The sequence below is a fragment of the Eumetopias jubatus genome, unplaced genomic scaffold (genome assembly GCF_037043125.1).
Source record: "Eumetopias jubatus isolate StellerSeaLion01/CBP00866 unplaced genomic scaffold, mEumJub1_p1.0 scaffold_8, whole genome shotgun sequence".
NCBI classification, from domain to species: domain Eukaryota; kingdom Metazoa; phylum Chordata; class Mammalia; order Carnivora; family Otariidae; genus Eumetopias; species Eumetopias jubatus.
Window position 1 is genome coordinate 137,745,295 of NW_028274814.1, and position 14,192 is coordinate 137,759,486.

General features: G+C 54.7%; 1 protein-coding gene across 3 annotated transcripts in view; it reads right to left on the minus strand.

Annotated features, from left to right (window-relative positions):
* Positions 1-14,192, minus strand: part of PHF21B (PHD finger protein 21B) — an 87,300-nt gene continuing 73,108 nt past the window's right edge. For all 3 annotated transcript variants that reach the window (XM_028115716.2, XM_028115715.2, XM_028115717.1), the window contains 8 exons: positions 8,361-8,412; positions 7,086-7,162; positions 6,568-6,622; positions 5,825-5,847; positions 3,572-3,730; positions 2,052-2,127; positions 1,610-1,713; positions 1-219 (listed from right to left, as the gene is read on the minus strand). In XM_028115716.2, the coding sequence (XP_027971517.1) occupies positions 1-219; positions 1,610-1,713; positions 2,052-2,127; positions 3,572-3,730; positions 5,825-5,847; positions 6,568-6,622; positions 7,086-7,162; positions 8,361-8,412 (765 nt within the window). The remainder of the gene's footprint in view (positions 220-1,609; positions 1,714-2,051; positions 2,128-3,571; positions 3,731-5,824; positions 5,848-6,567; positions 6,623-7,085; positions 7,163-8,360; positions 8,413-14,192) is intronic.

The window sequence follows — 14,192 nt, forward strand, 5'->3', positions numbered from 1 at the left end:
TCAGTTGTGCCCCTGGGGGTGCTGGAGGGCAGAGCGCATGGCTGCCGCTGGGGGCTTGGTCCAGGGCCCGGCCAGCAGCGGGGCGGGGCTGGTGGTCGTCATGGTGACCTGCAGCATCTGCTCGCCCCGTATCAGTCTCAGGAGGGCCCGCAGGCGGTCCAAGGATGACTGGGTGCCCCTCTGCCGGGCCAGTAGGCTCGTCTTAAGCTCTAGGCATTTCTGGCGGAGGGAGAGAGGGGCGAGGTCTCAGAATCCCACCGCGCAGGCATCCTGGGGCTGCCACCCTCTCAGCCCACCCACAGCTCCCCCCGCCTCTTTCGGGCAGAGGCCTGAAGGCAACCAGCGCGAGGGGGCCTTCCAAAAACCGGGCAGCTGCAAAAAATGGAATTACAGCCAGACACACAGGAGAAGTTTGTTTTAGAGTTCAGGGCTCGAAATGGCATGCCTGGGCGGGAGCGTGGAACATTCCTCCTCCCGGCCATGACGCTGCGTCAACGATCAGGTCATTTCTCCTCCTGCTGAGGAAGCTGGGAGCCAGTTCTGGTTCAACCACTGCAGCTGCAGAAGATCTGCAGATGGCCAGCCAGCTCTCTGCTCTGTCTGCTGCCTGCCGTGCTCTTGTCTTCGGTTGGCTTTATACGTATCATGGCAGGGCAGGCAGCAGTCGGGACGGGGCCCAAGCTGGAGTGTAAGCTACTTGCTGCTCAGGGAACTAAACACTTATACTCCCTGATGCTGCACCCAAACTCTGAGACAGGAATAATCACAGATCCTCCTCTTGGGTTATTCTGAGGATTGAATGAGATACTATGTTTAAAGAGTTTCACCAGGGCCTGGCATTGCCCTTACCATCATCACCACCACCACCATCATGACCATCACCACCACCACCACTGTCATCACTACCATCATGACCATCACCGCCATCATCATCACCACCACCATCACCACCACCACCATCGTCACCATCACCATCATCATCACCATCACCACCAGCATCACCATCATCACCACCACCACCATGACCATCACCACCACCACCACTGTCATCACTACCATCATGACCATCACCGCCATCATCATCACCACCACCATCACCACCACCACCACCGTCACCATCACCATCATCATCACCACCAGCATCACCATCATCACCACCATTATCGTCACCACCATCATGACCATCACCATCACTGCCATCATCACCATCCGCACCATCACCATCACCATCATCTCCATTCTTACCATCACCATCATCACCACCATCACCACCATCACTGCCATCATCACCATCATCACCATTGTCTTGTTTACCACCACACTACAGAAGAGAAATCATTATGTTCACTTTACACAAGAAGAAACTGAGGTTCAGAGACAGGGCTTTGCCATAGACGGAGAGCTAGGTAGGGGCGGAGCTAGAGGCTCAATTGCTTGATAACTATTTGTTGAATAGATCACAGAGCTGCATTCTCTACCTCCTGGCTCACTGAGTGATGTTGGTGAGTCTGTCTTCTCCTGGAGCCTCAGTAACAGGACAGTGAAGCTTTGGATTTACATCTTGGGGCTCTAAGGTCCCCCATTCTCCTGCCCCCCACTGCCAGCGCACCTTCACTGCCGAGGCCAGGCGCCGGTCCCTCTCCTCCAGCTGCTGGTGCTCACTCTGTAGCTCGCTGCCTCTCTGTAGCAGCTTCTGCTTCTCTTCTTCCTTGACTAGCAAAGAGAAGGCCAGGTAAGCAAGCAAGCAAGGTGAGCAAAAAGCCTGGTCCGTGCGCAAGCGGGAAAAGCAAAAAGAACCCGAGGTCTACGCCTCTAGGCCATTCTGGCTACATCCTCCTGCAGAAGCCATTGGCCCTGGCCGCATACACAGGGGCTGAAAATGCCATCCCCCCACAGTAACTGCCTTGCACACAGGACCAGTCCCAGGGTCCCTCTTTGCAGAGCTCTGGCTGGGAACAGCTTCAGATGGGCCCAGAGTGAGTCCCGAGGATGGGGGTGGGGATGGAGAGAAGGGAGGAGGTGCCCTTCTTCACTCCCCGAGGCCGCCTTACCCGTCTTGTGGGTGACGTAGGAGTGCACAATGGCCAGCATCCCGGTCCAGGGCACGCCATCGTCTTTCTTTAAGGCCTAGAGGGCAGACGGGTTGATGAGCAAGCGGACAGGCCAGAACCTGCCACGGCCTGGCCGTGCAACCCTGGGCGGGGGGCGGGGCGGACACAGGCTCTCTGAGCAGTAGGTTCCTCAACCGTGATGGGGTGGGGTTGCCCGTGTCTCACGATCTGGCTCACAGAGCTCTTTGAGGGCAGGAACTGTTTCTTGCCAAGGCCCCCCTTGGTGCTGGTGTGGAGGAGGCCCCAGTTCTTGACTGAATGCATCCATGAATGACCACCTGCCTTCTTCCCTTGTCCTGTGAGAGCAGCTCCACTGTGCTCTTGTCTTCGGTTGGCCAGGGAGGCCCCACCATCGTGCTGAACTCAGGCAGATCATCCTGTGCCCTCTCTGTCTTCCCTCAGAGAGCTGTGAGCCCCAGGCAGTCACAGCGCAGGGGCTGGTGGCCCCCACAGGAGACCATGACATAGGGTCCCCTGTACCCACCCTCTCCCTAGGTCCCCGGGATGATGCGAACCCCCGAGAATCAGTGTTTTCTGAAATAGAAATGATTCCCCTATGATTTTACAAGTAACACACATGCATTATATAGAAAAACATCCTTCACAAAAAAGCACTGCTACTTCCCACGTGATTCTAACATTTGGAAGTATGTCCTCCCACGGTTTTTATTCTACCTGCAGCTTTTCTCAGGGGGCTAATGACTAAACCATACAGCCACTATAAAGCCTGGTGTTTTCTTTTTCAAAAACTTAATTCCACATAGAGAACAAGCCCCGAAGAATCACAAACTCTTTGTAAAGATCATTTTCAATGACCACATAACATCGCTTTGCGTGCACATGCTGGAATTTATTTCACTGTCTCCTACTGCTGCGAGGCAGCTGTATCTCTTTATAAATATGGGGCGAGGGGCTTCTTCGTGCACAGAACTTTATTGGTATTTGGATTCTTTCTTGAGACTACACTCCCCAAACCTAGATTCTGCATTTAAAAGATATATACATTTTTAAGGCTCTTGATAAAATTCTGCAATGCGGAGTGTCTGCCTCCCCCGCATCATCACCAGAAGGGAGTGTTACTGTTTTTTTGAAACTGCGAGGTTTTCATTTGTGTGGGGGCAAGGAGAAGGAACGTGTTAGCTAGCACTGTTTTTGCGGTTTGCATTGCTAGTAGTCCTGGTCTCCCCAGGGGGAGTCTGGAGTTCAGAGGGGGAGTCACTGGGTCAGGTAGCTGCACAGGGACACCTCGGCTCAGTCGTCACCAGTGGGTCTCCGTGGGCAGTGTCTGAGATCTCAGGCCACTATGGGGGTGCTCCTGGCCTCTAGTGGGCAGAGGCCGGGGGTGCTGCTGAGCCCCTACAGTGCACGGGCCCAGCCCAGCAGACCATCCAGCCTCAGACGCTATGCTGGGGGAGGGTCTTTCGGTGCAGGGAGAGAGTCGGCAGCACAGCCTCCCATACCTTCTGCTGGCACTTGGGGCACCGCCATACGCCCTTGGGCGCCGTCTTGAGGGGCGGGTCCAGGCAGCTGAGGTGGTAGGCCCCCGGGCAGGTGCCGCAAGGCTGCAGGTTGGCCCCTCGCTTGCAGGCAGCACAGTGCTCAGCGTGGGTGATCTCACTCTGGAAGAGAAGGGAGGGCGGGAGGCAGGTCAGCAGGGCTGGGAGGGAGCTGGGGGCCCCCCGGGCAGCTGCTGCCCTGACCTGCTTGCGACCCACTGTTTCTCAGCAGCTCCAAGAGAGAGAGGGACAAGCCTTGGAACCAGGGGACGAGCAGCTGCCTGTCACATGGACTCTAGGGCACCACCTGGGCCACCTCTACTAGGGACACGGCCACCGAGTCAGAGTCAGGCGAGGTGTGGCCCCAGCACCCTGATTCATCCCAGCTGAGACGTGGACACCAGGAGTGGGTGGCGGGGCGGGCGGTCCTGCTGTGGCTCAGGAAACAGTCCCCCTGGGCCCCCAATGTCCCACAGAGCAATATCCTGGGGGGGGGGGCAGGCAAGTGATCACAAAGCCTCCCTCCCGTGCGTCCTTCATGCGCACATGGCCTTGGGAGGTACGCGGCCACGGTTCTCCCCAGTGCTCTTGACAACACCTCGGTCCAACCTGGCATCTCCCAACATCCCGGGTGGGTTACTGTGCTCTTCTGTTTCCACATCTGTAACGTGGGCTAGTGACACCTGCGCCACAGGATGCTGGGAAGACGCAACAGGACACGGCGCACAAAACACAATCCATGTAGGAGCCTGGTAAGGGGTGACTTCCTCTTTCCCTGGGATAAAGGAACTTCAAATGTCCCTTCCAGAGTCGCCCGCATTTGATGGTTCAACCTCTGCTTACACAGCTGTGGGGACAGGGAGCTCACTACCTCCCCAGCCAGCCTGCTGCACTGTGGACAGCCCTGACAGAGAGAGGAGCCTTTCATAACCCCACACCTCCCGTGACCTGCAAAGTCTGAACGGTTTTCCACCACCCCCTAGAAAATCTTCTCCACGCACGGGACGTCTGTTCTCTACCCACATGGCAGCAGGGCCTTCTGACTTCACCAGAGGGCTCTCATCTGGAACGGCCCACGCCACGAAGACCCTGGACCCCAGGCCACCCCTGACGGGGGAGGGGGGCAGCAGACAGAGATGAGGCCTCAGAGATTCGCTGTCACTTCTCATTTCAGTGCAGGAGCTCAGGGAAGGCGAGCCACGCGCCCAGGATGGCTCAGTAAGCTGCAGGTGGACGCAGGACCAGCAGCGGGGTCTCCTGCCTCGAAGCCACGGCTCCTCCAGGACTGGGGTCTGCGGAAGCGGAGCTCAGGCTCCAGGCACGTCCTGTGTCCACACTGGTTGGGCACAGGTGTCTATGGACAAGCCACCAGCACCAGTCTGTGACACTACACCATTCTGGTGGCAAAAAGCCCGGTATCACCAGAGTTTAGACCTGTCACCTGCTGCTGCTTAGTGGCCCAACTGTTACAGGCATGTAGGGGCTACAAATTCTTCTAGAATTAGATCCAAAACTTATTTAAAAAAGGAGGTCACGGGGCGCCTGGGTGGCTCAGTCGGTTGAACAACTGACTTCAGCTCAGGTCACGATCTCAGGGTCCTGGGATCGAGCCCCGCATCGGGCTCCCCGTTCAGTGCTGAGTCTGCTTCTCCCTCTCCCTCTACCACTCCCCCTGCTTGTGCTCTCTCTCTCTCAAATAAGTAAATAAAATCCTAAAAAAAACCATGAGGTCACGACCAGCTTGTGTCCTGGGAAGCAGGGACACACTGCGTGCTCGGGGAATCGGGGTCTCACAAGATCACAGAAAGGGGAGTCCTGAGGGGTGAGACCCTGGGGATTTACTAGGTCTAGACCCTCACGAGGCGGGCAACGGGGCCCTGAGAGAGGCAGCTCCCCCTGGGGTCACACAGCAGGGCCGAGCAGAGCCAGGTAGAGCCTGGCCGGCATCAGCTGCCTCCACCTGGGCCTTCTTGGCTCCCGGGGTCCCTTCGTCCTCAGCCGTGGGTGGAGAGAGCTTGTGTTTGAGCAGCCTGTGGGCTGACCCTGTGGGGACGCCCGACTCTGCCACGCTGGCTGCACAACGGCCTGGCTGGGGTTGCCAAGCTCTTGGTATCGCGCACGGAGCCCAAAGGCCCTCCGCTCGCTCGGCTCTCCCCTGCCTGGAGCGCCCACGCCTGCACCCGCCCCGCCCAGGTGTGCCGGCGAGGGGACACCTACCTTCCAGCAGGGGTCCTCATTGGCTGGCACAGGGAGGAAGGGCGGAGAACATGTTAGTGGGAGTTGAGGAACACCAATCAGGACCGGAGGCCACGAGGCCCGGTGGGGCAGGGGTTCCCACCCCGGGGCAGGACGGAAGCATCACGGGCCCGGGACATGGTGTTCTCACCCGGCGCACAGCGGAAGTAAGGGTCTCTGCCCTGGTCGTGGCCAGGACCCACCATGGGGTGGGCAGTGGGCTGCCCAGTGGGGGAGAGATCATTTCAGGGACCTCTCAGAGTGACTTATTTTCAACTGCGGTTTTTTGTTTTTTTGTTTGTCCATAACCCACTCTCCTTCCAGTAAGTGATGCCAAACCACACATTTAATGATCACAAAACATGGTTTTCCTTTTAGTTGCTGGCTCAGAGCAGTCCGCGGATGATACCGTCCAGAGGGAACACACGAGCATTTACCACGTGCCGTCACGTCCAGGCCTCTCTTCATCGTCCCGGCTCGGAGCCCTGGTTCTGACACCTGTCAGACGGCAGCAGGCTCCGCCGGCCCACCTCCTCCCCAGAGAGGGTATCGGGGCAAAGGAGGCCATGGTGTGGAGGGCCCGGGAGCCGGAGTGCACCATCCACCAGAAAGCAACTCTGTCCCGCTGCGGCCGGGCCGGGCCAGCCCCACACACGCCAAGAGCGGAGGGCCACCCACGCCGACAGCCTCAGGCCCCAGGGCAGCCACGGCCTGCGGGCACCTACCTCTCGCTGTGAGGAACAGGGGGGTGTTGAGATAGTTGGACGCCAGCCGTTTCCTCTGCAGGGGACCAAAAACAAAACAAAAGCAGCTCACGTGGAGCCCTCCTCGGTGACACTGCTCCTGCCCAGCACGCACCCGGGACAGGCTCCCCACCCAGGGCTCCGGAGGTCGCAACAGGGACGGACCCGCGGGGCAGGGGAGCGGCCTGTGCGTCAGCAAAGGCTCTGCCCCGTGGGAGGCACGGCCTCCACCCCTGAGCGAGCTCAGGAAATCAAGGAGGAAGTGAGGGGTATAAAGATGGACCCTTCGGGCGCGTTCTCCCGGCAGGGGCTGGGGGGGGGTATAAGCAGAGGGCAGGGGCGGCCAATGACATTCTGATCTCCAGCGTCTGTTTCTCAACTGACTCTGAACTCAGGAGGGGAAGGAGGACCCCATTTGTTGTCCTGCCCTGAACGCCAATGCCCAGAGGGGCAGGGGAGGGAGGCAGCCGCAGGGCAGGTGCGCGAGGGCGGGGCCTCACCTCCGTCTCCAGGAGGCCACTGTACGCAGGATTAGCTGTGCTTCTTCTCTTCCGCTCTTGGCGTTTGCTCTGGATTTCTGGAGAGGCACAGACACAGCCGTTACTGGATCCTTCCTGGCCTGGGAACCCCGAACCCTTCCTCCGCAAGCTCCGGGCGTCCCCGACCCCTCCTGCCCCACGGCTTCCGTCTGCCCAGCATCCCCGCCCCAGAGTGGCCCCCCGAATCACTCCCTCCGAGGCAGACGGATGGGCTGGCTTCGGGCTGGAGGGTGGCAGGTACCCGCTCTCAGCACGGGGTTCCCCATGTGCCATCATCCACCCGGGGACGTCTCTCGTGGGATGTCTGTCGGCCAGGCACTGGCCCGGCCCAGCTGCACAGTGAGGCTCAGGGCTCCCGCAGGAACCCGTCCACCTGCCGCTCAGGTAGGCTCTGCCCACCTGAAGCCTCCAACACGAATCCTTCTGCAAGGGCCCCCAGTGTGGTGTGCTTCACGTAGTGACAGTGACCACCCCACACGAATGGCCCCGCCTTTCCTTCCTTCTGTTTTGCCTGCCAGGTGGAACCTGGGACCTGTTTCTCTGAATTACAGCTGTTTTGACATTTTTTCCTAACTTGTCTTTTGGACTCCCAAATTTCCCTTTTAAATCTTTGCAGTATCATTCATGTGTTTCCCGTAAGGCACCCCAGACCCTCTGTGGAAGACAGGGTCCAAATAAATAAATATTTAGGGTATCAGGGGTGGGGAGAGAATTTTTACAAGGAGCGCTATTTATAAAAATCCTAACAGTCATGACGGTATCAGGAAAGCTTTTTCATCCCAGTCCTCATGACAACGCTGCAAAGTTTCAAGGTGCAGTGTGTTACAGAAGAGGAGACTGAGGTTCAGAGTGGGGGAAGCTTGCCCAAGATCACCCAGCTTGAAGCAGCACGACCGGGACTCGAACACAGACCTTCAGACATGACCGGGAGGGCCCAAGTCTGGGTGGTTAGCAAGTGGCAGGACTGGGCATTCTGGCTCCAGCATCCATTCCCCTGGGCTGCGTGCAACGTGGGAGCAGGGGACCCACGCGGTTCCTTTGCCAAAATCAGAAAGTGGGCTCTGTGCACACAGCCATGGAGCCAGGGAGAGCAGGGAGGCTTTCTTGGTCTTTGTGCTGACAACCCTTGGCACTTGGGACAGAGCTCCCAGAAGGCGGTTCACTCATGTGTGCTGCCCTCCCACCAGCCAGCACCCCATGGCCACCACCCCAGCCTGCCACCATGCAGGTCCTTACCTTCCAAGTGTTCCGTTGTGACCAGGCCTAGAGCTACCATGAAGGCGATTTTCTGAGGGAAGGAAACAGAGAAGCGTTAACACAGCCTTCCACGTTTGTTGATTCAATAAACATTGGCTGAGCACCTCCGCGATGGGGCTGGCTTATCAGTTTCGGGTTTCCTTCGTTTTTACCTACTGTCCGTTCTCTGTCCCAGGACCCCATCCAGGATCCCACGCTGCATTAAGTTGCTGTGTCTCCTTAGCTCCTCTGGGCTGTGCCAGATTCTCAGGCTTCCCTTGTTGTTGGTGACCTTGACCATTTATTTGGAGCTTGGGCTGGTCAGGCGGGATGCCCCTCGGTTGGGACTGGTCTGATGGTTTTCTCATGATTAGACTGGGTTATGGGCTTGGGGCGGGAGACTACAGAGGTGAGGTGCCCTGCCCATATCCGGGGTACATGCTATCAGCGTGACTTATCACTCGGGCGCTGCCCTCGATCACCTGGCGGGGGCGCTGCCGGGCTCAGCCTTCTCCACAGCAAAACCCCTCTCTTTCCGCCGTCCACACTGTCCTAGTTGGGAGGAAGTGGCTGTGCACCACTCACACTTCAGGAGGTGGGAATGATGCTTTTTTTGGCCATTTAAACGAAGAAAACTTGTGTGTAGTAGAAATCACCAGTATTCTCTTTTTCATTGTTTGGGTTTTTGAATCTTAGCTATAGACTCAAGTTACAAAGCAAGTTGCTTGTGTTCGATTGTAGTACCTATAATTTCACTCTTTACATTTATTTTATTCTTCTTCTTATTTTTAAGTAGGATCCACGCCCAACGTGGGGCTCAGACTCACGACCCTGAGACCTGGAGTCCCATGCACCACCAACTGAGCCCCTCACTGTTCACATTCAAATTTTGGATCCATTTGGAATTTACCCTGGTGTAGATGGTGTGCAGGATGGATTCCTTTTATTTCGTATGGCTACTACTTGTTTGTTCCAATCCCACCTATTGAAAATTCCATCGTTCCACTTTTCACTGGTTTAAGGAGCCCCTTTAATCATACACTGAATGATCAGGGGTCTCTGTGGTCTCTTCCTGTGCCTCCTATCCCGTTCCTCCAGCGTTTCCTTGGCTCTTCTTGCTTATGTTTTCACTTGAAACGTAGAAACCGAGAAGGAGACTGAGGTCTATTTCCTGGGATGTAAAGGTTTCCTTTCCAGAACCACGGTGCGCCTCTCTGTTCTTCTGCCTTTAGGGGTTTCAAAATTACCCTCCAGTGGGTATCGACTGTTAGTGTGCTTATCCTAGATTTTTCTTTTTTAGTTTTTTTTTTTTAGGATTTTATTTATTTATTTGACAGAGACACAGCGAGAGAGGGAACACAAGCAGGGCGAGTGGGAGAGGGAGAAGCAGGCTTCCCGCGGAGCAGGGAGCCCGATGCGGGGCTCGATCCCAGGACCCTCGGATCATGACCCGAGCTGAAGGCAGACGCTTAACGACTGAGCCACCCAGGCACCCCTATCCTAGATTTTTTAAAGATTTTTTATTTATTCATTTGAGAAAGAGTGAGCAGGGGGGGAGGGGCAGAGGCAGAGGAAGCAAACCTACTGCCGAGCAGGGAGCCCGATGTGGGGCTCGATCCCAGGATCCTGGGATCATGACCTGAGCTGAAGGCAGATGTGCAACCAGCTGAGCCACCCAGGTGCCCCTAGGTTTTTCTTTTCTTTTTTAAAGAAAGGTAGAGAGAGATACCTCTAGAGAGAGAGGCAGAGGGAGAGAGAATCTCAAGCAGACTCCCTGCCGAGCACGGAGCCGACACAGGGCTCGATCTCTTGACCCCGAGATCATGACCTGATGAAATCATGAGTCTGGACGCTCAACCGACTGAGCCACCCAGTTGCCCCTATTCCTAGATATTTAATCTGTTTGTTGCTACTGTAAGTAGGGGTTATCTGTAAGCCTTCTAGCAGGATGCTCTGCGTTTCTGTGACGATTATCAATGGCTTGCATTAATATTAACCCTGCCGTGCCAGATTCTGTCTGCAGTAGTTTTGTTTTTATTTTTTAATTGATTCTCTTGGGTTTTCTACACCATTTCAAATAGTGACTGCCCACTGTTTCTTTGCATTTTTTTTTTTTTTTTACTCCTGCGCTGTTAAAAATAGTTCTCCTCCTCAATCTGTCAGCTTTCTGTGATCTTCATTGAGTCACTGAAAACCTCGGCTACTACAGAGGAGACTGGCCAAGAGCTCACGCTGCCTCCCACCTTCTCAGGCACTCTCCCTGCAGGGTTAGAGGTGAAGCCTTTGGATGTTGTTGGAGAACTTAGTATCTATGTTCTCAGCCGACTCGGCGGCAGGGAGCCAGGCCCACGGAGCTGCATTTCCAGAGTTCTTGGGCAGATTTAAACCCTCCTACGTGCAACCTCTCAGTTTGAAGGCCAGCTGGGCTGGACATAAAATCGTCGGCTCCTCCCTTCTTTCCTCAGGATGGTGTAGATATTGCTCTACTGTATTCTGGACTCGAATCCTGCATGGAAAAGCCAGAAGCCGGCTGTTTTCCCTGCAGAGTGATGTGATCATTTTTGCCTGGATGCCTTCTGGATGCTTCTGTGCTGGGTTATGTGTCAGTATTGACCCTTCTCCTCTGGTGCACACGTTCATTTTCCCTGGTGCCCAGTACCGGGGACACAGTCCATTAACACGCACATAGTCTCCTTTGGTTTCAGTAAACTTTTCTCAAATCATATTCAAAAAATCAGGAAGCACCACCACACCATGAAAAGCGGGGCCCATTAATTCTATCCTGGAAGGTGTGCACTCACACGAATGTAAGACTAACAAAACGGTTAACGTGCCCACAGAGGGGATTCTGGGGTCTGGCAGATTCAGCCCATAGCAGTCCAGGCTGCAGTTTGGGGCCACCTGGCTTTAGTGTTGTTTCTGAGCCCCGGGGTTGACTGCATGGTGGCAGGGATTCTCGGGGACCCCCCCCCAGTATTGGCACCTGCCTCGCTGACCCCACCTGGAAAGACTGGGCTGAGCAAATACCAGCAATGTGGAGACCAAGCTCCCCCTTCCTGCCACCCCTTCTTCCACAGGAGATAACCTGAGCCCACATTCACTTGAAGACAAGAAATGGGAGCCAACTGCCTATACGGTAGAGCCAAACCCACATCACTGCAGGTGATGCAAAATGTCACTTCCTCTACTTGGCTCCGTAATTCTGGGATCCGGTCCAGAAGTCTCCGCTTACACATCAGCTGTGTCCTCTTTGCTTGTCTTTGTCAGGGTCACTCTTGACTATTTAAAAACTCATTCTTCCTTTTTTATTGTGTGTACTTTGCTTGCTCACTCCCGCCTCCCCTGTGCCTCACTGTGTCCTCTGTCCTCGGCTGTGTCTAGGGCCCCCTGAGCTCATCCACTTACAGATTTATTTCCGGGAATAATTCCAGCTCATGCTTCGTTCTCTCTGGTATGGTGGCCACTCAGCCATCTCCTCCCCTAAGCCTTGTAACTTCTTCCTTGGTGGTGACTATTTTACTGTTCTCTCTCTTTGAATTCATAGTAAGGTGTTGATTTTTTTTTTAATCTAATGAGTATTATCTTATGGTAAAAAAAAAATGCTTCTCTTTTCCTTATTTTTCCTTAGGATGGCTTTGCAATGATGTTATGCCCCATGCCTCCTTTTATCAAAGGTCACTGAAGGAGCTGAATGTCCTGGACCAGCTCTGTGCAGAGGATGGTGGGAAGCAGTTCAAAAGCATCTGCCCAGTGAACTGACTTCATTCCATATATATTATAAATTATTGCTTCTTTGTATCTCTGTGCTACATCCGGGGCGGTGTATTCTTTTTTTTTTCTTTTTGGTGGGATGGGTAGAACAGAGGAAGAGGAAAAGAGAAACTCTTAAGCAGGCTCCATGCCCAGCGCACAGCCTGATGTGGGACTCGATCTCATGACCCTGAGATCATGACCTGAGCTGAAATCAAGAGCTGGATGCTTAACCAACTGACCCACCCAGGCGCCCCTGTGCTGGTGTATTCTAAAGCATTAATTATGCCTGTTCATTCTGTCTAGTACCTTTTTAAATTTCAACCAATTACCATGTTTTTCATTCCCAGATTTTTAAACAATTTTTGTGTTCACCTGATCTTACTTTATTTTTCATGATATTTTTTGCTTCCTTATTCTTACTGAATTCAAGTGGATGTTATTCCTTTCTGAAAAATACTTGCCTGAGTATCCTAAACGTACTTATGTGTCATTCGTGGCTAGAGTACGCCACAAAGTTAACTTCCTCTTGAATAAACTCAAGTTCCAGATGCTGACTCTGACTGCCATCCTTAGCAGGGGTTGCTGCATGGATTCCAGAATTCTGTCCACAGGGTCCTTTTGGATACTACTCCTTTTTCTCTTTATTCTGCATTTTTATTTTCCCTGCCTCCTGCTCACCCCTCCCTTTGGGCAGGACTGCCATCACCCTGGCCTTTCCACCCTCCCCGGGGGCAGCTGTGGCCTCAAGCTCAGGTTGGAGCCTTTCTTTCTTGGAGAACTTCTGGGACCTCTGGCCACGTGTGAGCCATGCCCTTCCTGGTCACCCTCACTCGACTCTGTCTCTGGAGTCCGGTGGCCTGGGCATCGGTCCTGCTCACTGCCTGTGTTTCTGGGACACAGCAATGCATAGCTACATCTCTGTGGTCTCTTCCTGTAGCCAGCTAGACCCCAACACCTGACCTTGACTCCGCCTCCATCTTACATTCTTCCTGAAGTTCTTCTTTCAGGCTTACCTCTTAACTCAGGCAAATGAAACCCAAAACCACCCCTCAGGGGATGGCCCCTGCCCAGACCACCACGACCGTCTGAACTAAACTTGGCTCGTGCTTGCACAGATGGGCCATGGAGCAACAGGACTCCATTACAGAACTAAAATCATTAGAGTGCTAAAATCTCTGCTCACAGAGGAACCTCAGCTGCGTTTACATAACATACAATGTACGTACAGGTGTGTTTCCCTAACATGCATGTGCGACCTTATGCCCACCTCTACGAAGGATGACAAGGCTTCCCCATCTAAATATTCATCCTAACCCTAAACAAAAGGTACCCATTCACCCCATCTTGGGGGGTCACTGCATTGGAAGCGATTCCCTGTGATCTCATTTGCTGCAAATAACGTTTACGTTGTGCGATCGCTCCACCTGGCATATCTGACTCGCCAGGAAGTGAACTCACGTTCGTTCGGTTACGTTCCTACATTTTATCTGCTGTTCTTGTGTGTTTGCAGCAGAGCGCTACATCAGAAGCCTGCCCGAGCCGCTCTTGATGGGTTTCAAGAAGGGGGGTGACTCGGTTATTTCTGAATTTTAGAAAGATCCTTCTAGCTGCCGGGAGAATACGCAGGGGGGAACCCATCCAGGGGCAGGAAGGGATGGGGCAGGAATGGGGGCCATGGTAACAGGGGTGGCACGGAGGGAAGGAGCATCTGTGTGCACAAGTCTTGCCCAGGGAGGGTGGCTGGGCCTGGGGTTGCAGTCAGAGCTCATACCGGGCTGGGACCCTTGCTCTGGCTGCCCCCCTGCAAGGCACATGCTGGTCTCAGGGTGGCCGGTCTCAGTCAGATGCTGCCCGAGGCCAGGATAAAGGGTGTCACAGAAAAGGCCACAGTTCTGTCCTAAAGAAGGCCATGAGCCTTGAAACAGGGAAGAGCGGGCAGAGCCTTGGAGTGGTCCTGGGGTGCTGGTAAGCCGGAGGCTCCTTTCCACCACCAGGCTGGCCCGCCACGGGCAGCTTGAGCTCCCAGCTGCGGGCGCTCAGGGCTTGCTCACACAGCCCTGGGAGCCACCGATTGTCACC